We start from the raw sequence: 22,336 nt of genomic DNA on the forward strand, positions 1-22,336 counted from the left end.
AGCTTGTCTTCTCTCTCTCTCTCTCTCTCTCTCTCTCTCTCTCTCTCTGTGTGTGTGTGTGTGTGTGTGTGTGTGTGTGTGTGTGTGTGTCCCATAGACTGTCTCATTCATTCCGCTAAATTCTCTCCATCTCTGTCTCATCCACAAACAACTCAAACTGCCTTGAAGGATTTTGTAACTTTGCTATCTATGCTTCATGACTCAAGGCTGTACAAACCAACACTGCACAGAACAGAGTAGAGTGACACTTCACAAAACAGAGTACAGTTCCTACTCGAGTTTGTGACTGCAAGGCACAGTTCAATTTGGCAAAGAAAACTTGCACATCACTTACAAATCACAGTATACTTAATTCGTTTATTGACTACAGCTTAAAATTCATTATCCTGTGGCTATATTATTCTACGTTTGTCATATTGTAACATTAAACTGTCAATTTTAAGAGATGGAGGAGAGCATTTGTTTAAAGGTGTGACCTGAAGATTCACAGGTGATTCACCCAAAACATGCAACATCAAACTCAAAGATTTCCGATCGAGACTGTGATATTCAAGAAGGTGATGTAAGGAGATCAAGCTCCATGGTTTCAAGAAGTAAGATATCTAATGACTCACTAAATGTGAAAAAAGAAAGTATGATGAATCTTACATCAATCTCAGATTTGTTGATTCTACCAGCTCATCTCACTGCCAATTATGTAGTTTCATGGCACCTGCTAAGGTGCTCCAACATTTAGAAATATTACACACTGACTGCAAAGACAAAAATGAAGAACTTTCATATGTAACAAAGAGCAATGATTAAGAAGTAAAACAAAAACTATGAAGTCTGTGACCCAAACTGTGAGTGAAAAGACCGAAGAGGCATCGTTATTTGATAAATTACTGCTTTGCACAAGCGGGTGAAGCACAAGCTATCACTGAAAATTTAATAAAACCATATGTGGCCGACATAACACAATGTATGCTTGAGGAACAATCTGCAAAGTGTCTTTCTACCGTGCCATTTCAACCCAACACAAGTCCGTCTTGCAAATTGATAAATTGACTAATATTGCTAGACTGGCCAGCTTGCTGATAACTGTACAACATCCGAATAAAAATTCACTCAAAGAAGGCTTGCTTATGTGTGCATTGCTGCCTGACTGGTAAAACATTAGGAGCAGTATCACTTAAAAAAAAAAGTAAAGTGCCAACTATAGTTCCAGCCATTGTATTCCACATAAACAAGCACTCACAAAATCTAAAATTCGTTCTTGATGAAGCAGTAAAAATAATCTATTAAGTCAAATCACACTCTTTTCACTGCTGATTGTTTTAAATGTTGTGTGAAGATTATGGGAGCAGACACAAACCACTACTACTCCACAGTGAGGTTACAAGGTTATCTCGAGGTAATACCTTGACAAGATATTCGAACTAAGGACTGAATTGTAAGTTTTTATGGCAGACATTTCTTTAAATTAAAAGCCTAAGTGATGTGACTCAGTTATTCATAGTAGCTTTTTTGGCAGATATATTTAGACAAATAATGCATTCAATCTAACTTCACAAGGGAAAAAAGAGAGAAAAATTATATTTCTGGACTGTTTGCATTGGCGAGAGAGAACTGAACACTGGGCGTGTTTGTTAGTTAGACAGCAGAATTAGAAAATGAAATATTTGAAGAATTGGTCCAATGTCTCAATGATGTGTGCACGTTTCAAGATGTGTGTTCGTGAAGAGCAGAATACAAAATTGAAAATGAATTCATGGTTTCAGAATCATTTTGTGACAAATTTTCAGGCGGCAGAAAATAAGTCAAATGAAGCATGTGAATTCTCTTTAGAAATGACATCAGATACAAGCATGGAATTACTTTTCAAAACTATGTTACTTGATTTTTGGTGCAGACTTCATGATGAATATCCACATCTTGCTACACCACAGGCTGTATGTTCATCTCTGGTTCCCAACAACATACTCGTGTGAAATGGGATCACAGCACATGCAGCAACGAAGACAAAATACTTCAATACATTGGATGCTGAACCTGACCTGTGTCTTCAACACTCTCCTATCAAGCCTGGCAATCAGTTGGTCAAAAATAAAAGCAAAATGAAAAAACTTCATACCTCCCATTAAATGGAAATAATTTTATCAATTTAAAATGGTATCACTAAGTGTTATTTTGTCCATTGTATTATTATGTAAAGTTTTGTATATTATTGTTGAAGTCAGTAGTGCATAATGTACCTATCTTTGTATGATTTCTATAAATGATCATAATTAAAGAACGAACATACAACCAGGTGTTGCTTCTTTTAAGACTCCATGAATAAATAGTGTTTCAAAAGGATTCCAATTTCGGTGATCAGGATATATTATTCTCTCTTTTTGGCCACTCATTCTGAAATGAACTTTCTCCTTGGCAATTTGGTAGGTTGTTTTCCTGTATTTCTGCAAGTACTACCATCCAGCAGAATGGAAGTGCCTTTCCTTGAGTCTAAAATTGCTGGATGTTGTGTGCGGTTCATTCTGCAGGGACACATTTGCTGTCCAATTTCAGAGCGCTAAGAAAATTTGAGTAGACTAACAAATCCAAATGTTATATAACTCTCTTGCTGACTTGTAGGCTCCATAACATATACAGTGAAGTTATCTGATTCTTAGGGATGATGAAAGGAAATACTGCAGGCATACTTAACAGTATCATAGTTTGGAACTGTACGGTCTATGCTACAATAATTTTACACTCTACATGTTAAGCTGATGTCAGGCAATTAACAAAGTCATATTCATACACTCAGAGACGAAACAATATGCTGCATTTACCAGAACAAAATACGAGGGTTGTAACTTAAATAGTGGCAACTATTTATTCACAACCGATACAAAAGAGTTACATGTTGCACCTGTTACTGTCCCTAAATTAGTCACCAGTGTTGTGTAGAACCATTGCCAGCGATGTGGAAGGCGTGGTATACCGTTAGCAGAGCCTGTTCTGTTGATGGTGCATATGGAGCAGTCTACTGCCTCTCGAATCTCTCTAACAGTTCTGAAGCGAATGCCATGAACTGGTACCTTCATATTCGGAATAAAATCAAAGTCACAAGAACTTAAGTCATATTACTGTTCGTTTTTGGAGCATCACCTGCAACCAGCTTTTCGAAAGAAGCAGCAACGCTTTCTACGCAACCCACCCATCATTATGTATGACAATGTACGGGCGCATACAGCACAAGCTGTGGCTGCTCTGTTCGGTTGATGGGACTGGGAAGTACGGTATCATCCACCATACTCCCCAGACTTACGTCCTTGCGACTTTGATTTGATTCCGAAGATTAAGGAACCACTTCGTGGCATTTGCTTCCGAATTGTTCCAGAGATCCAACAGGCAGTAGACCGCTCCATTCACAAAAATCAACACAACAGGCTATGCCTTCCACATCGCTGGGAACGGGCTCCACACAATGCTGGTGACAACTTTGAAGAACAGTAACAGGTGCAAACATGTAACTTTTGTATCAGTTGCGAATCAATAGTTGCCACTATTTAAGTTCCTACCCTCATACATCACCTTCACATGTCACTAATGCTAGAATAACTGTTATACAGCTGTCTGTCGCACTACATTAGAGTGGGATCTACACTGTAAGTGACTTTTAAGACTAATACTTTATGACGTGTGGTTTAACAGCTGATAATCTTTCCAAGGATTTTGTTCTCCATACCTCAGATAGAAATGCTGCAGTACACACCTGTGAGATTCTTTTCTGTTTTAAGACAGTGACCAACAATGCAAACATTGTGATACTTAAAACTCTTTTTAGATATCTACAATGGAAATTCCTAGATGGAATAATACATAAAATAAAAGCAAAGCAACCACTCACTTATAGCTAACTGATGTGTGGTACATAGAAACACACAAAAGAAAACAGCATTTACCCTAGCTTTGGAGGTATCTCTCTTTCTCAAGGAAAACTAGTGCGCGCGTGCGCGCGCGCGCGCGCGCGCGACACACACACACACACACACACACACACACACACACACACACACACACCATTCCCTCCCCTATTTTTCCACCCATCTCCATTTTTTTGCCTCAATATCTCCCTCTTTATCTCCCCTTTCCTTCCCAGACCTCCTTTTCCTCCCTATACTAACTTCTGTGTGCAATCTCCTCAGCACCTTGAGGTATACACTATATACACACAAAGATGGCCGAAAGGCTGCTGTGAAATTATCATGGCAGCAAGTTACTAACATCTGGCATTTCACCCAAAATTTTATGCAACAAGGTGCAAGCATTATTACAAATTTCAATGAGTACCTTTTTTGCTAAGTCTTTAAGTGTTGCAATATGCTGCAGTTGGCATTAGTGAGTATATGCAGTGTGTGTATATATATTGCGTAAACTTTGCATATGGTTGAGTTTAGCTCATATATTGCACGGTATGAAACGTAGATAAGATACTGAAATTTGATTTAAAATTCTCAGCAGAGCCATATCTCATTTCATTCTTCAATTATTGATTTCTACATTTGAAGGACCATCACACGCAATGCGATGTGCCGATTTCTGAGCCTTCGCACTGGAAATTTTGTGGTCACAACAAGCAGAATAATCTTACTATTTCATAAACGGTTCCAAGATATAAAAGCAAGTTTTTTTTTATAGCATGCAAAGATACGCATATATTGTAGGATAAATACTAGAAACATTTTTATTCATCGAGATATGGAAGTAACTCGTCCGCAACAGTGAGAAGTTACTTTATTTCTTCCTTACACTTTTTAGCATTTCACTACTGCCAAAAGAAATGAACGTAAAAGGAGAATCACGCAATGAGAAACTCATCCACACTATAAACTGAATGTAATAATACAAATGTCAGAACTTGCACCTACTGAATAATGTTGATACAGAGTATTGGATACAGCTTATTCTGTCTAAGAATTAGTGCAAAGTGGCTCACATGCAGCAATGAAACAAAGAAAACAGCACAACAAGGTGGCTCTAATGTACAGTAAATCAGCAGAAGGCACTGTAGTGAAAGGAATGCTTGTTTTTCCACATTAAAAACAAACATGACAAGTGTAAATTTTACAATGTCATTTACTTGCCGTTTTTTGTAAATGTGGAAAAATGTATTTCTTTCATCATAATGCCATCTATTGTAAATTAGAACCATCAGGCAGAGATGTTTTCTTTATTGTTTTATGGACACACATGTGCAATCAGCACTAACGCTTAGAAAGAATAAGCTGGACACAATATTGTGTATCAACAGTGTTCTGGTATGTGCAAGTTCTGCTGACTGTATTACTGTATTTTGTTTGTGATGTATATGGTTCTCATTGTGTGCTTTTCATTTTCACATTCAGTTCCTTGAGCAATGCCAAAATGTGTAAGGAATAAATATAATAAATATTTTTAGTCAAGACAAAAGTTTTATTGTTAAGTGCAGAACATGATTTCCTGTCTCTTAAGGCTTACACACATTATGTATCCACATAGATATACACTGAAGTTCCAAAGAAATTGGTATAGTTGTGCATATTCAGATACAGAGATAATAAACAGGCAGAACACAGCACTGCGGTCGGCAATGCCTATTCAAGACTATATAAATCTCTCGCACCACAGTTGTTAGATCAGTTACTGTTGCCACAGTGGCATGTTATCAAGATTTAAGTGAATTTGAACATGGTGTTTTAGTTGGTGCACAAGCGATGAGACACAGCATCTCCGGGGTAGCGATGAAGTGGGGATTTTCTCGTATGACCACTTCACTTGATGAGTGTACCATGAATATCAGGAATCCTGTAAAACATCAAATCTGACATTGCTGCAGCTGGAAAAACATCCTGCAAGACCAGGACCAACAACTGAAAAGAATCATTCAACGTGACAGAAATACAACCCTTTCGCGAACTGCTGCAGATTTCAATGCTGTGCCATCAACAAGTGTCAGCATGCGAACCATTCAACGAATCATCATCAATATGGGCTTTTGGAGCCAAAGGCTCACTCTTGATGACTGCATGACACAAAGCTTTATGCCTCTTCTGGACCCATCAACACTGACGTTGGACTGTTGATGACTGGAAACATGTTGCCTGGTCAGACAAGTCTCATTTCAAATTGTATCAAGCAGATGGATGTGTAAGGATATGGAGACAACCTTAGGAATCCATGTACCCTGAATGTCAACGGTGAATTGTTCACGCTGGTGGAGGCTCTGTAATTGTGTGGGGTGTGTGCAGTTGGAGTGATATGGGACCCCTGATATGTCCAGATACATCTGTGACAAGTGACACATACCTAAACATCCTGTTTGATCACCTGCATCCACTCATGTCCATGGTGCATTCTGATGAACTTGTGCAATTCCAGTGAGACAATGTGATACTCCAAACATGCAGGATTGCTGCAGAGTGGCTCCAGGAACACACTTCTGAGTTTAAACACTTCTGCTGGTCACCAAACTCCCCAAACATGAACATTATCTGGGATGCCATGCAATGTACTGTTCGGAAGTGATTTCCACCCCCTCGTACTCTTTCAGATTTATGGACAGCCCTGCATGATTCATGGTGTTGATTCCCTCCAACAGTACTTCAGATAGCAGTTGAATCCATGCCACATCGTATTGCAGCACTTCTGTGTCCTCGTGGGGGCCCTACACGATATTAGGCAGGTGTACCAGTTTCTTTAGCTCTTTAGTGTATTACAGTTGGAATATGTGCATCTCATGTAATTGGCAGAGAGAAAGTCATTCCATTTCCCAAAAGGAACAGTGGAAACAATGTGCAAAATTGTAAATCTTAGCTCTAATTTCACTATGTTACATATTTTTGGATCAAATTTTGTGTTTTAATAGGAGTATTATCAAGTCTAATCAGCTCCTCCACTGGTGTCAGTAAGGAGCTAGAGTAATTTTTGAAACTTTAGTCTCGTTACGTTTCACACTCAATTTCTTTTTCCTAACTGCATACCGAAGCACACATTTGCACTTGCCCTTGTCCAATCACATCAAATTTCACCAATGTATTTCTTGAAAGTAAAATTACTTTATGCCACTACTGTTCTTGATTGCCTATTTTGTGATTAATGTTTAACTTTGGTTTTTTTTTCCATGTATAAAGGAAACCAGAAACATCATTTACAAACCTCACCAAATGAAAAAAAGGTAAATGTGAAATACTTACCCTAAGTGTCCCACGTATATGGTCATCTGTCACTGTCGCAGTTCCCAAACCTTGCTTGAAAGTAACCTGTATTATGAAAATTACTGGCTGTTAGTAGAGTAATACCTTATTTACAAGATAGTTTACAACACATTTTTCATAAAATCTTAGAATATGAAATGGACAATATACTCTTAACTGTTCTTAATAATATTAGAATATACTTAATAATGGATACAACATTCTTAAGCTTCACATAATCTACTCAACCAGTCAGATGCACCCTAATCTCAACAATGATGATCAGATAAAACACAGCAGAATATCTAAGTAAAAATCAAATACCAGTACTAGATAAAACTCAAATACCAGTACAGACAGTTAAAAATGGGACAGGTGACTGTGTCTGGATGACTCCTTAGAAAGAATGGATGATCGTGCCAGCCTAGGACACATTAAAATCTCACACCTAATATTTTGGTAAGAATTCCAGACATCACACAAAATCTTAAAACACGAACCACACTCACCTCACTACTAGAACTAATAGATGACTAAAAGGGAGGATAGTTCCTGTGGGAGACCCAGGTCAGCCCTAAGGTCGCATAAATCAAATCTAAGTATGTTGTATCAACAGCTGTGTCCCATTTTTGTGACACATTGATGGCTCCTTACGATGTAAGAGAAAGTCATGCATCAATGGGCAATGTTGTACTCTACACCCTGTAAGGACTACTAGTTCAGCTTGTTGCAGTTGGAAGAAGGTAAGCCAAGGTCGCACTGAAGGCTTAACAGAACAGAGTTTACAATTCTTAACTTCCTGCCACTGACCCTCCTGTCAACCCATGGTGGTCTTGGTCACAAATGAGGCAACAGTCTGCAGGGTACTGAACAGTGAGCAGGAGCTGGAAGAGAGTAGGCTCCCATGGCAACCACAGCGGCAAGTTCATTTCCCCAGAGCTCTATATGCCCTGGAATCCAGTAGAAAATTATTTCCTTCTCCTGCCTTTGCAAAAGAATGACAGCATCTTGTGCGTCTCATACCATCCCATGTGCTGGGTACATCCAACCTCCATCAAGGAGGCAGATGTAGTCTCCTGGTTCTGAGAGGCGACAGGAATGCAAGGAATTGATGGGACAACAACTGTTCTCGTAGCAGCAGCGTAAGAGGTGGTCATAGCCACAGGATGCAGACGCTCAAATTTCATCTTGGCCTCAGTGTAGGGCAGTCGGTCCAGGGTCTTATGTTCCATGATTTTCCTCTCTTTCTGTAAAATCCTGCAGTCTGGCAAGCAAGGTGAATGATGCTCTCTGCAGTTGACACAGATGGAAGGTGGGGCACATGGAGTATTGGGATGTGATGGACGTCCACAATCTCAATATGTGACGCTGGAAGTACAGCGGGAAGACATATGGCCGAACTTCCAGCACTTAAGGCACCACACTGGAGGAAGAATATATGGCTTGACATCACAGCAGTAGACCATCACCTTGACACCCTCAGGCAATGTGTCACCCTTGAAGGCCAAGATGAAGGCACTGGTGGCAACCTGATTATCCCTTGGACTCCAATGGACTGGCCAGACAAAATGAACACCTCGCTGCTCTGAATTGGCGAGCAGCTCGTCCTCAGACTGCAAAACAAGGTCCCTGTGGAATATAATACCCTGGACCATATTTAAGCTCTTATGGGGCATGATGGTAACAGAAACATCCCCCAACTTGTCACAAGTGAGCAATGCCTGTGACTGGGCAGAGGATGCTGTTTTTATCAAGACTGACCCAAAGCGCATTTTGGACAAGCCCACCACCTCCCCAAACTTGTCCTCCAAATGCTCCACAATAAACTCAGGCTTCATGGACATGAAAGATACCCCATCAGCTCTCGAACATAATACGCGGTACAGGGGCAAATAAGCTTCATTGCCATCCTTAGCCTGGCATTCCTCCCATGGTGTGGCCAGGGAGGGGAATGATTTGGGGTCATATTTCTTAGCACTGAAGTTAGACTTTGCCTACTTAGAGACTGCTGGTGGCGGACCACCACCAAGAGTTGGCGTACTACACTTCATGGTGTGTAATCCGCCCTGATGTTACCCACTCTGACCAGGGGCCCTCCTCACAGGCACCACCCAGCCTCAGCAAGGGCCACCTGGCAGGATGGCCATTGCCGGGAATCCCGATGCCCCAGGGAGTTAACTGCGCAGGCATCAGCAGAGTGCTCGCTGTGTTGTCAGGGGGCTACAACCAACAGGGTACATGGCGGCCCCACCACAATGGACTAGCTACCGTGCTGGATATGAGGCGCTAACAAGTTCGCAACAACGAGGAAGAGGGCTAAAGATCTCAATGCACGATGGATACGATGCATCATGTAAGGCGCCCTTCCCCAATTGGCTCGCTCTTCAGAAAAATTTAGAAAGACTGAGGTCAAACCAGGCAGGGGCCATCACGCAACGGCCAAAACGTGAGAGATTCCTTTTAGTCGCCTCTTACGACAGGCAGGAATACCTTGGGCCTCTTCTAAACCCCAGAACCGCAGGGGGATAACAAGAGAAGGATGCTAGCAATTTTGCAACAGATAAAGCCCTGTATGCTTGGCTCACATAAAGGAGAAGACACTGAATAGACAGTGGAGGCTCACCAGCCTCTGCACACAGGTTAGCAACAGAACTTGTACAATAAGCCCCTGTTGATAGCCTAATACTCTCATGATGAACTACAACCAGCATTTTGAGGTATGAATGCCTTGGCGATCCCTAAACCAGCCATCCACATTCAAGCTGGGGTCACACAAATATTTTATAAAGTTGGAACACACAAGACCTATGACTGATGCATTAAAGGATGTTAAAACCCTTGGCACATTTCAGTTTTAGTTTAAAATGGTCAGACAGAACATTCATAACCTTGTATCAAAAATACCTGTCGAAGAGGAAAGACTTTCGTATGCCTGCGGAACCCTCACTGATAGAGCTGCAATTAAATACCATGCCTCCAGGTAGTGTCATAGTCTTTTTCTAAATCGAAGAAGATACCAATAAGGTGTTGCTTACAGAGGAAAGCTTGTTCAATTGCCGCTTCAAGCAGGGTCAGGTTATCAAGTGTGGAATGATAATTCCTGAACCCAGATCGGGTGTGACTTATTAGGGGCCTGGCTTCAAGACCCCACACTAGGCAGCAGTTGACCATATGCATCAGTGTCTTTCCTATACAGTCTCTCGGATTAATGCTACAAGAACTACCAGGATTAGTCTGTTTCTTCCCTGGTTTTAAAATTGGAATAAAAATCGATTATTTCCGCACATTGGGAAAGTCTTATGTCACCCAGATTTCATTAAAGAGCTGGAAGAGGACCTCCTTTAACCACATGTCTATCTGTTTCAACATGCTGTACATTCTCCGGTCGTGACTGGGCATAGTATCACAAGCTACTGACAATGCAGACTCCAGAGAGAAAGGCTGGCTGTATTCCTCAGTGTTCATGAAACATTAATCAAAACCTATCTTCTTCTGTGTATCCCGATAACAACACAAAGCTGTATCTTGGCTAGAACGGACCATAATGGTCTGATAGGATTGAGCCATTGTCTCAGCCATGTCTCTTGGCAATGTTATGAGACACTTCTGCTCTCGTACAGCTGCTATTGGTGCTGTAAAGCATCCACTTAGCCTTTCTGAATAGCCATTTCAGCTTCACTTCAGGATCTGGTCTATCAGGCAGATGAGTCCCAACAGGGTAGTGGTCATCCACTCCCCATTGAGCAGTGTCTGTGAGGGCACACATGCAGAAGGAGAGGTCTGTGGCTGTAGACGAACCCGTAGCAGTGCTAAACTGCATAGCTTGACCTACGTTGATTAATATGATGTCTGTAGTTCATGAGAGATCATCATCAAGTATCTGACCCCTGGGGAAAGTGGTGTTAGAAACTCAGAGCAATGTTTGCATTAAATTCCTCTAAAAGTGGGAAGGGACAGGGTTGTTCATCAAGAAGATGTATGAGGACCTCACTGTCAATGCACCCATGTGGTGGCACTTACACAGATCACACTGTGACAGCAACATGGGCCACTATCAGAAGAGTGAATGTAGTGCTGTGGTGAAGGGCACAGGTGAGGGGTGAAATGCGTCTTACCTTTTGCCCTGTCACCAGTAATGTCATCTTTTCTGTACTTGTGATAGCCTCCAGTCTGTTTGAAGTGAGTCTCTTAGAGACAGAGGCAAAAAGGTCTGCATTGTACTGAGAAGTCTCAATTCCTCCAGATGAGGCCTGTAGCCATTCATATTCCACTTGAGTAATGGACCCGTTTCAGCAGTGTGGTTTTGATTCACCTCTGTCCTTGTGAAGGGATAGTGAGGCACCTGTCGAGCTAGGGGGAGTGGAGGGGCTGCCAGGATCCTCTGATGAGGCATCGGAATCCATGATGTCTTCCTCATCAGTCAGAAGTGTCAGTATGACGTACAATGGCACCTGGGACAGCTTTTACAGAATATAGTGATGCTTTTACATCAAGGATGATGGAAAAGGAGGCATTGAGAGGCACTCTGCTTTTGGGATTTCTTCTCGATACCTACTGCAAAATGTTGCTGGTCTCTACTATGGTAGCTGCCTGGATCACTAAGCTTTTAATCACTTTGCTTTGGCATGTATAGGTGCAAGTACAGGTGATGGTGGTAAATAATGGTGCTCTGGACGTTGTCTGCACCAAAGCATCTATACTGGGAACAGCTTTCTGCACCACAGAAGCATATGAAGTGGCAAACACAGCTGTCTTGTCACCTTACATCCTTTTCAGCTTCTGCGTAGGGGATTCAGTTGGTCACTTATTTTCTGAATTTTGTGTTCCTCAGCAAAAGCAGGGCAATCTCGGCTCCAGACAGATTGGTTCCCAGAGCAATTAATGCATATTGCTGGCAACAAACAGTGTGTCCCAGTTTCATCTGCTGCCTTTCCACACTTCCCACAGGTCACTTCACCAGTGCAACTCAGTGTTCAGGCAGCACATCAGTTAACTGAAGGTCACAATGAAACTGGTTGTGTTCTCAATTTCTCCATTATTCCTTTTTGTTCTCTGCTCCACATCCACTATCGCCTGTGATTCTCATTCTTGTTTATATCAACGAAAACTATTATTTATTGATAAAATTATTTAATTGGATAGATTTAAAAAATCTACTCACCAAGTGCCAGCAGAACACACACACAAACGACTGTTGTGAGTGGCAAGCTTTCAGAGCCAGTGGCTCCTTCTTCAGGCAGAATGGCTGAAGGGGAAGGAAGAAGGGTGAAGGAAAACGACTGGAGAGATCTAGGAAAGTGTAGATTTTGGGAACATCACCCAGAACCGTGTGTCAGGGGAGACGTACCATACGAGATGAGAAGGGAAGACTGATTGTTGGGGACTGCATCGGACAAGATTTGAAACCTGAGAGCTTAAAGGTAGAAGACAGGGTAATATGCAAGACAGAGATTACTACTAAAACAACGTGTATGAGTTAATAAGAGTGGGAAGCTAACTGCATTGTATGTACAAAGGTGGGAAGGGTTGGTGAAAAACAGACAGGAAAGACAATGACATACGTAGAAAACTTAAACAGAGTGAAACAAAGAGTAGTTACTGTGAAGAAAAGCTGAGACAGAAGAAATTAGTGTAAATTAAAGTAAGATGGGTGGCGAGAACCAAGGATATGTTGTAGTGCTAGTTCCCACCTGCCACGTTCTACGAAACTGGTATCTGGGGGAAGAATCCAGATGGTGTGTATGGTGAAACAGGTGCTGAGGTCATGAATGTCATGTTGTAGAGCATGCTCTGCAACAGGATATTGCAAGTTGCCAGTATATACCCACTGCCTATGTCCATTCATCCTAACTGATAATTTGGCAGTAGTCATGCTGATGTAGAAGGCTGAATAGTGTTTATAGAACAGATGGTATACGATGTGTCATTTCACAGGTGCCTTTAGTAATATATGTTTTGCCAGTTACAGGGCTCTTATAGGTGGTGTTGGAGGTTGTATAGGGGAGGTCTTGCAGCAGGTACAGTCACAGGGGTAGGAGCCGTATGGCATGGAGATGGGATGTTGAAGGAGCATAGGGCCTGACAAGAATACTGTGGAGACTGGGAGGGCGACAGAAAGCTATTCTAGGTGTGATAGGCAAAAGTTTAGACAGAATGGATCTCCTTTCAGGGCACGATTTTAGGATGTCACGGTCCAGACAAAGTAGCTGATAACACATTCCAGGCCCCTGAAGACATATGGATCCCAGGAAAGTCCCTTCCAAGTGAGCCATGAAAAGGTCGGCGTAGGAAGGAGCCATCCTGGTTCCCATGGCTGTATCCCTGATCTGTTTGTATGTCTGCCCCTCAAAGATGAAGTAGTAGCTGGTAAGTATAAAGCTGATTAAGGTGAGTAGGAAGGATGCTGCAGGTTTGGAATCAGGTGGGCACTGACTGAGGAAATGTTCAGCAGCAGACAGACCATTACATGGGGGATTTTGGTATAGAGGGAGGTGGCATCAATGGTGACAAGCAAAGGTTGTGGTGGGAGTGGGACAAGCACGAATTTCAGATGATCTAGGAAATGGTTGGTATGTTTGATGTCTGATGGGAGTTTTTGTACTAAGGGTTTGACGTGTTTATCAACTAAGGCAGATATATGTTTGATGGGTGCTCTGAAGCCAGCAACTATAGGATGGCTAGGACGATTAGGTTTGTGGATCTTAGGAAGAAGGTAAAAAGTGGAGGTGTGTGGTTTGGGTGGGGTGAGAATTTCTATGGATTGAGATGTTAGTCCTTGTGAGTGGCCTGACATTGTTTAAGTTCTCCGATGTCTACGCCCATATAATGGCATGTGATCACACCCTTACTCGAGTTGAGGTAGTTATGCAACTCAGCAATTATGTCACAGCCACCCAATTTTTCTGATAACATAAGAAGTTATACCTCCTTTGCCCTATTACGGAACCATTTTGTAACCGTTTCATAGACTAAGGTACCAGGAAGCCATGAAAAACCTTTATGAATATGGAAGGGAAACTTTTTTCAAATTTCCCCCCTTCCTCTTCATCACTACAAACACATTCTGCTTCGCAACTCCTTAAGCCCTGAAACTAAATACAATTAGAATAACAGGAAGGCTAGCATTCCTCACTCATTTTGAGTGAGTGTGAGTAAGTACTCCCAGACAGTCCTTGAATCACACTGAAAGTTGGAGAATTTAATTTTGGGGGTTCCATCTTGATACCATGAGCAGCTAGGGAAATAAGGGTCCTCTTATACAGAGCCTCACTTGCCTGAACAAGCCTTATACAACTGAGGTGCAGCAGGTCCCCAGAGGACACCCCTGATGACTATTCCTTCTAAACAGCCATGTGTGCAGCACACCTTATGACTGAGGGACTTTTTAGAGAGTTTTGTACCATCCTCGCGTACCACGCGGCTATGTCTATATCGCCAGTTCCCGTAACACACAACGTTCAACTGCTGCGCCACACAGTGGTCACTAAACCATGCCCAAATTGTATAGTGACGGAGGACTGGTGGCATTCATTAGTCTACAACTCACAAAACCTGCCCCTGACCTCTTTTGGTAAATACTCACTCCACGTATCATAAATCCGTACTGCAATAAGTCATTTATGCCTTGTTCTGTTTTGCATGTAGTTCTCTGCCACATAGTTTTTTTCTCTGCTATGTACTTCTTCCTACTGGTATAGCCAAACTTCCTTTACAATATAGTGTTCATATATTCCATGTAGGCCGACTGTAGTTTGTGGCAATTAATCTCTGCATTGAGATTTATTTATTCTTTTTAATATAGTTTATGGTTTCCGAGTTCTTTTCCTTTGCTACAGTGCCTGTGCTTACTTTGTATTGTATTCATACAATATGTATACTTGTGTGTGTGTGTGTTTTGGTACTATTTATTTTGCAAACTTTAATTTTATGCCCTTGTATATATACAATGTCATTGTGTTACCACCATCCTGCATCACAATGTATACCAACGGCGTCTCCCTGTGTCAAGATGTATTGTAAAATAAGAATCCGTGTGATGTTTATATAGAAATGTGTCCCACCTATTATGGCGACTATTTACATTATAATTTGTCTACTCTCAACTCCGTTATCAATACACTTCTATTTAACTAAACTAAAAGTTACCAACTACTCTAACATGCTTCACACACAACGTGAATGATGTCAAATATTGTCCTGTCTAATATTGTAACCAAAGATTCTGTGCAGTTGTTAATATCTTTACTTTTCATACTTTGGTTTCTTGCACGCAGTATCTTTGTGGTCACTTGTCAGTTGATACCTACCAACTGAAAAGTAGTAGCATTGATTGTTGTTGTTGTTGTTGTCTTCAGTCCTGAGACTGGTTTGATGCAGCTCTCCATGCTACTCTATCCTGTGCAAGCTTCTTCATCTCCAAGTACCTACTGCAACCTACATCCTTCTGAATCTGCTTAGTGTATACATCTCTTGGTCTCCCCCTACGATTTTTACCCTCCATGCTGCCCTCCAATACTAAATTGGTGATCCCTTGATGCCTCAGAACATGTCCTACCAACCGATCCCTTCTTCTAGTCAAGTTGTGCCACAAACTCCTCTTCTCCCCAATTCTATTCAGTACCTCCTCATTAGTTACGTGATCTACCCATCTAATCTTCAGCATTCTTTTGTAGCACCACATTTCGAAAGCTTCTATTCTCTTCTTGTCCAAACTATTTACCGTCCATGTTTCACTTCCATACATGGCTACACTCCATACAAATACTTTCAGAAATGACTTCCTGACATTTAAATCTATACTCGATGTTAACAAATTTTTCTTCTTCAGAAACGCTTTCTTTGCCATTGCCAGTCTACATTTTATATCCTCTCTACTTCAACCATCATCAGTTATTTTGCTCCCCAAATAGCAAAACTCCTTTACTACTTTAAGTGTCTCATTTCCTAATCTAATACCCTCAACATCACCCGACTTAATTCGACTACATTCCATTATCCTCGTTTTGCTTTTGTTGATGTTCATCTTATATCCTCCCTTCAAGACACCATCCATTCCATTCAACTGCTCTTCCAAGTCCTTTGCTGTCTCTGACAGAATTACAATGTCATCGGCAAACCTCAAAGTTTTTATTTCTTCTCCATGGATTTTAATACCTACTCCGAATTTTTCTTTTGTTTCCTTTACTGCTTGCTCAATATACAGATTGAATAACATCAGGGAGAGGCTACAACCCTGTCTTACTCCCTTCCCAACCACTGCTTCCCTTTCATGTCCCTCGACTCTTATAACTGCCATCTGGTTTCTGTACAAATTGTAAATAGCCTTTTGCTCCCTGTATTTTACCCCTGCCACCTTTAGAATTTGAAAGAGAGTATTCCAGTTAACATTGTCAAAAGCATTCTCTAAGTCTACAAATGCTAGAAACGTAGGTTTGCCTTTCCTTAATCTTTCTTCTAAGATAAGTCGTAAGGTCAGTATTGCCTCACGTGTTCCAGAATTTCTACGGAATCCAAACTGATCTTCCCCAAGGTCGGCTTCTACTAGTTTTTCCATTCGTCTGTAAAGAATTCGTGTTAGTATTTTGCAGCTGTGGCTTATTAAACTGATAGTTCGGTAATTCTCACATCTGTCAACACCTGCTTTCTTTGGGATTGGAATTATTATATTCTTCTTGAAGTCTGAGGGTATTTCGCCTGTTTCATACATCTTGCTCACCAGATGGTAGAGTTTTGTCAGGACTGGCTCTCCCAAGGCCGCCAATAGTTCCAATGGAATGTAGTCTACTCCGGGGGCCTTGTTTCGACTCAGGTCTTTCAGTGCTCTGTCAAACTCTTCACGCAGTATCATATCTCCCATTTCATCTTCATCTACATCCTCTTCCATTTCCATAATATTGTCCTCAAGTACATCGCCCTTGTATAGACTCTCTAAATACTCCTTCCACCTTTCTGCTTTCCCTTCTTTGCTTAGAACTGGGTTTCCATCTGAGCTCTTGATGTTCATACAAGTGGTTCTCTTATCTCCAAAGGTCTCTTTAATTTTCCTGTAGGCAGTATCTATCTTACCCCTAGTGAGATAAGCCTCTACATCCTTACATTTGTCCTCTAGCCATCCCTGCTTAGCCATTTTGCACTTCCTGTCGATTTCATTTTTGAGACATTTGTATTCCTTTTTGCCTGCTTCATTTATTGCATTTTTATATTTTCTCCTTTCATCAATTAAATTCAATATTTCTTCTGTTACCCCTGCTGCCTTCACTACTTCATCCCTCAAAGCTATCCATTCTTCTTCTACTGTATTTCTTTCCCCCATTCCTGTCAATTGTTCCCTTATGCTCTCCCTGAAACTCTGTACAACCTCTGGTTTAGTCAGTTTATCCAGGTCCCATCTCCTTAAATTCCCACCTTTTTGCAGTTTCTTCAGTTTTAATCTACAGGTCATAACCAATAGATTGTGGTCAGAGTCCACATCTGCCCCTGGAAATGTCTTACAATTTAAAACCTGGTTCCTAAATCTCTGTCTTACCATTATATAATATATCTGATACCTTTTAGTATCTCCAGGGTTCTTCCATGTATACAACCTTCTATCATGATTCTTAAACCAAGTGTTAGCTATGATTAAGTTGTGCTCTGTGTAAAATTCTACCAGGCGGCTTCCTCTTTCATTTCTTAGCTCCATTCCATATTCACCTACTACGTTTCCTTCTCTCCCTTTTCCTACACTCGAATTCCAGTCACCCAAGACTATTAAATTTTCGTCTCCCTTCACTATCTGAATAATTTCTTTTATTTCATCATACATTTCTTCAATTTCTTCGTCATCTGCAGAGCTAGTTGGTATATAAACTTGTACTACTGTAGTAGGTGTGGGCTTCGTATCTATCTTGGCCACAATAATGCGTTCACTAAGCTGTTTGTAGTAGCTTACCCGCGTTCCTATTTTCCTATTCATTATTAAACCTACTCCTGCATTACCCCTATTTGACTTTGTGTTTATAACCCTGTAGTCACCTGACCAGAAGTCTTGTTCCTCCTGCCACCGAACTTCACTAATTCCCACTATATCTAGCTTTAACCTATCCATTTCCCTTTTTAAATTTTCTAACCTACCTGCCCGATTAAGGGATCTGACATTCCACGCTCCGATCCGTAGATCGCCAGTTTTCTTTCTCCTGATAACGACGTCCTCTTGAGTAGTCCCCGCCCGGAGATCCGAATGGGGGACTATTTTACCTCCAGAATAGTTTACCCAAGAGGATGCCATCATCATTTAATCATACAGTAAAGCTGCATGCCCTCGGGAAAAATTATGGCCGTAGTTTCCCCTTGCTTTCAGCCGTTCGCAGTACCAGAACAGCAAGGCCGTTTTGGTTATTGTTACAAGGCCAGATCAGTCAATCATCCAGACTGTTGCTCTTGCAACTACTGAAAAGGCTGCTGCCCCTCTTCAGGAACCACACGTTTGTCTGGCCTCTCAACAGATACCCCTCTGTTGTGGTTGTACCTACGGTACGGCTATCTGTATCGCTGAGGCACGCAAGCCTCCCCACCAACGGCAAGGTCTATGGTTCATGGGGGGAGTAGCATTGATATGTTTGGTAATTAATATGCACAGTTTTTCACTAGTTTTGAATTTTATGTTGAAAGAAACTGTGCTTTCTTCCACCTCTTGCCTCTTCCTCAGATCAGATCCTGGATGTATTTCACTATTCATCACAAGATACCTCACTACAGGCGGTGTCTTTGAACTCAGTGACTGCATGAACTCTGCGTAGAAATGACGTGGGCAATAAAGTGTTCATTTTCTGCTATCTCCTCCTAGATAAGATAATGTCTCAAAATTCAAAAGTTTCCTCTCACTGCATTTTTCATTTCCATTCATACTTTTCTCATTTCTTCCTTCATTGAGATCAAGGGTGAAAGGACTGCATTTGGAAAAAATGTAATTCAGCTGTGTAAAGGAGCCTACTCTGCCTGTAATGAAAAATGTTCCTGGTGGAAAAAAATTACTGCCACTGACACAGTAAACACAGAAAAACAGCTGTCAAAACAAAAACAATGTCTTGCAGTACAAAGGTACAAATACAGAGTGAACCAGCATCCAAACCTTCAAAGGTGATTACATGAACAAGAAAAAAAATGTCTAGTCAACATGAGCTCCAAAATGTATACATCAAGAGCTATGAGGTTTGCTTAGGAGAAGCGACTTGTTTCACAGTAGCGAAGATGAACAAGTGGTCATTGCTCTTAAGGTATGCACCTCAAAGTCCATATCTGTGAACATTTCTTTATTATTTTGGTTTCAAAATGTGGAAAGCATAGAGCTTGCAGCATAACAGAGTTGTTTCACAGTACTGAAGCTGAAGGTGCTCATAGCTCTTAATGTGCGTATTATAGTCATGTTTACTACATATTTCTCTTGTTTTGCTCCATACTTCCATCTCTGAACGTGTTAGTGGAGTCTCGATCCACCATGTACAGTGAAAAAGTTCTGGCAGAATGTAAATAACTTAGGAGTAAAGGAACTAGTCGCCTCATAGTGGAAACACTGAGCTGCCAAAAGGCACACAAAAAAGAATTAACACTCTGATACCTTTCAAGACGAATCTCTTAACAAGTTAGGGCAATATAGAAGTGTCCGATTCTGCCCATCTGCTTTGCCCCATGCCATCATCAAGATGGCGGACACCCCTTTTCCCAAGATATACAATATGGCAATCTTAGAATCATTTAATACAACCACAAACAAAGATATAAACCATGTGAAATATTTCATTTCAGAAATAAAATGAAACTAATGAGCCAGAAACTACAGGGTCTTGGGTGGGGACAAGCTACATATACAGTAAGAATGGCACCATTCTAAAACAAACACGAAATCCTCAAGAATAAACCAAACAAAAAACACTAAAAAATCTGAAATCAAATAGCTCATTTGATCCATATAAAAAATTAAACTCTGTTTGAACAGGCCATGAAGGCCCAACGGTACCAACCGGTCACCGTGTCATACTCAGTCTGCAGGCATCACTGGATGTGGGTATGGAGGGGCACATGGTCAGACATCGCTCTCCCGGCCGTATGCCAGTTTAGCTCAAAGGCAAACAATGACACCCCACACCTCCCCCTGCTCCCCCCCCACCCCACCCCACCCCCCACACACATACGCACCAAAGAACCAAAATAACAATTACTCAAACATACAGGAAACATTGTTGCATACACTTGTCCCTGGTCTGAAAATCAGATACTTGGCTCAATTTCATAATTTCCACAAGCTGCTCTGACAGTTCACACATTCCGCCAAGTCGAGAACTTTAATTGTATTCACCATATTGTCACCCAGAGCGGCAAGCAACCAATGACTTGAAAACTTCATTGTAACATCCACTGATAGTATCAAACAAATACATAATAAAAAGAACTATCAAACCATTAACACACATAATGAACCAACAGTTACAAAACCAAAAATAAATTTGAAGCCAATAGCTAACAACTCTGAAGTTACATACTGCCAAGGCAGAAAAAAACAAACTCCTACAACATCGAGTAACATGCAGCACAATATCAATGCCACACTAACATCACTAACAAACAATTTAGAAACAAACAGCTATCACTAGGGTTTACTACTGTTTACTCCAACAAGTACTATGCAAACATTATCTATTTCTAACACAGTATGTCTCAGTGACATCATACAAGACAACACAGCTACATCATATGTCAAAGCAGACATGTGGAATCATGGAATTGGACCCTTCCATTGACCCCAAACTAGAGTAAGCAAGCGAGTGCGCGCACACACAGTTTCACCTACACTGTGTCAGCTGAAGACACAATGCTGGGATTGCAAGTATACCACCTAGTGGCCCAACACACCGCTGAGAACACATTTGAGTACAATGGCTGCTTCACAATCTATTTTCTCTGGATCCTCCCATCTGGCACGACTTTTTTGTAATTACATAGATGGAAGTCATCCTTTCAACACATCCTTTGTACCTCTAACCCTTCTAGCCTCACACAGTACAGGAAGAAGAGGGAGTACAACTACTTTACAACCAAAACAAACAGGAGATCAAGAAATTAAAAAAAAAAAAAAAAAAAAACCTGCAACTTCGTGGGTCTAAAACCACTCAGGACACCTTAGGGTCAAAGATGGTTACCCAATTGAGATGGAATACTTAATTCCCTTCAAAAGCATATCTACCTAAATATATGAACAGGTGAAATCAGTAAATAAAGAATCCAACTGCTAACCAGAACTAAGAAAGTTTCACTGTGTAAACTCTCAAAGCATGTTTGTATAAATTTTGAATTTCACAAAGATTTGACATTTTCAGGAACTGTGAACTGATTTATATTGTAAAAAACAACAACTGACCTTGCATTTAACACTGCGAACAACCTTGCGAACTTTGGCTTCACAGAAAGCACCCTTGTATTTGGCACTGACTTCCGTGCCAACAGCCAAATATGGAGGATCGTCTCCCTGTTCAAACAGAGTACAACAGATTAAAGTTGAAATGTTTCATTTACACACACATGCAAGCACGCACATATGTGCGCGTGCACGCAGGCACACACACGCACAGAAAAAAAAGTGTAAAAATTAATTTTCTACATTAAATGATTGTGAAATTATACATTTATGATATGAGAGAAAATTTGTCTTGCCTGATATGGCCAGGTGTACACAGCAAACAGAACTGTAGATACAAGGGGGCAGCTTTAGAATCATTGGTTTAATTTCACTCATCAGTAAAGCTTCACTCCCACAGTCTTAAACAACCTAAGAAATGTATTAGGTTTATTATAGTTCAGACTTTTATCAAAGCACGTAGTACCCCCAATTCGCTGCACTTTATATACTTTATTACCTTAGTAATTACAAAGAAAACAAGCCATTCTTTGTCTGCTGTTTCTAGATTTATACTTATTCATATGCCAGACCCACAAGAGCAGCATCAAAGAAGACCATACAAGAAAGGATCTCACAGAAAAGGCATAAGGTCTCACAATTGAACATCTTCAAGATGAAACTGGCTTTTGGGCATTACATACACAGCTATCAAAATTTTTTTTACACGCTCCATGGCTGATAAGAACACAACACAATGTGCAACATT

The 22,336-nt window shown here is 41.0% G+C and overlaps 1 protein-coding gene across 1 annotated transcript in view; it reads right to left on the reverse strand.

Annotated features, from left to right (window-relative positions):
• The window catches only part of LOC124800838 (AT-rich interactive domain-containing protein 4B-like), a 159,428-nt gene that overhangs the window by 128,017 nt on the left and 9,075 nt on the right, over window positions 1-22,336 (reverse strand). The window contains exons 2-3 of the mRNA XM_047263030.1: window positions 21,592-21,699; window positions 7,200-7,265 (exon numbers count right to left, since the gene is read on the reverse strand). Of these exons, the coding sequence (XP_047118986.1) occupies window positions 7,200-7,265; window positions 21,592-21,699 (174 nt within the window). The remainder of the gene's footprint in view (window positions 1-7,199; window positions 7,266-21,591; window positions 21,700-22,336) is intronic.

This window comes from Schistocerca piceifrons, chromosome 1, assembly GCF_021461385.2.
Source record: "Schistocerca piceifrons isolate TAMUIC-IGC-003096 chromosome 1, iqSchPice1.1, whole genome shotgun sequence".
Lineage (NCBI taxonomy): Eukaryota > Metazoa > Arthropoda > Insecta > Orthoptera > Acrididae > Schistocerca > Schistocerca piceifrons.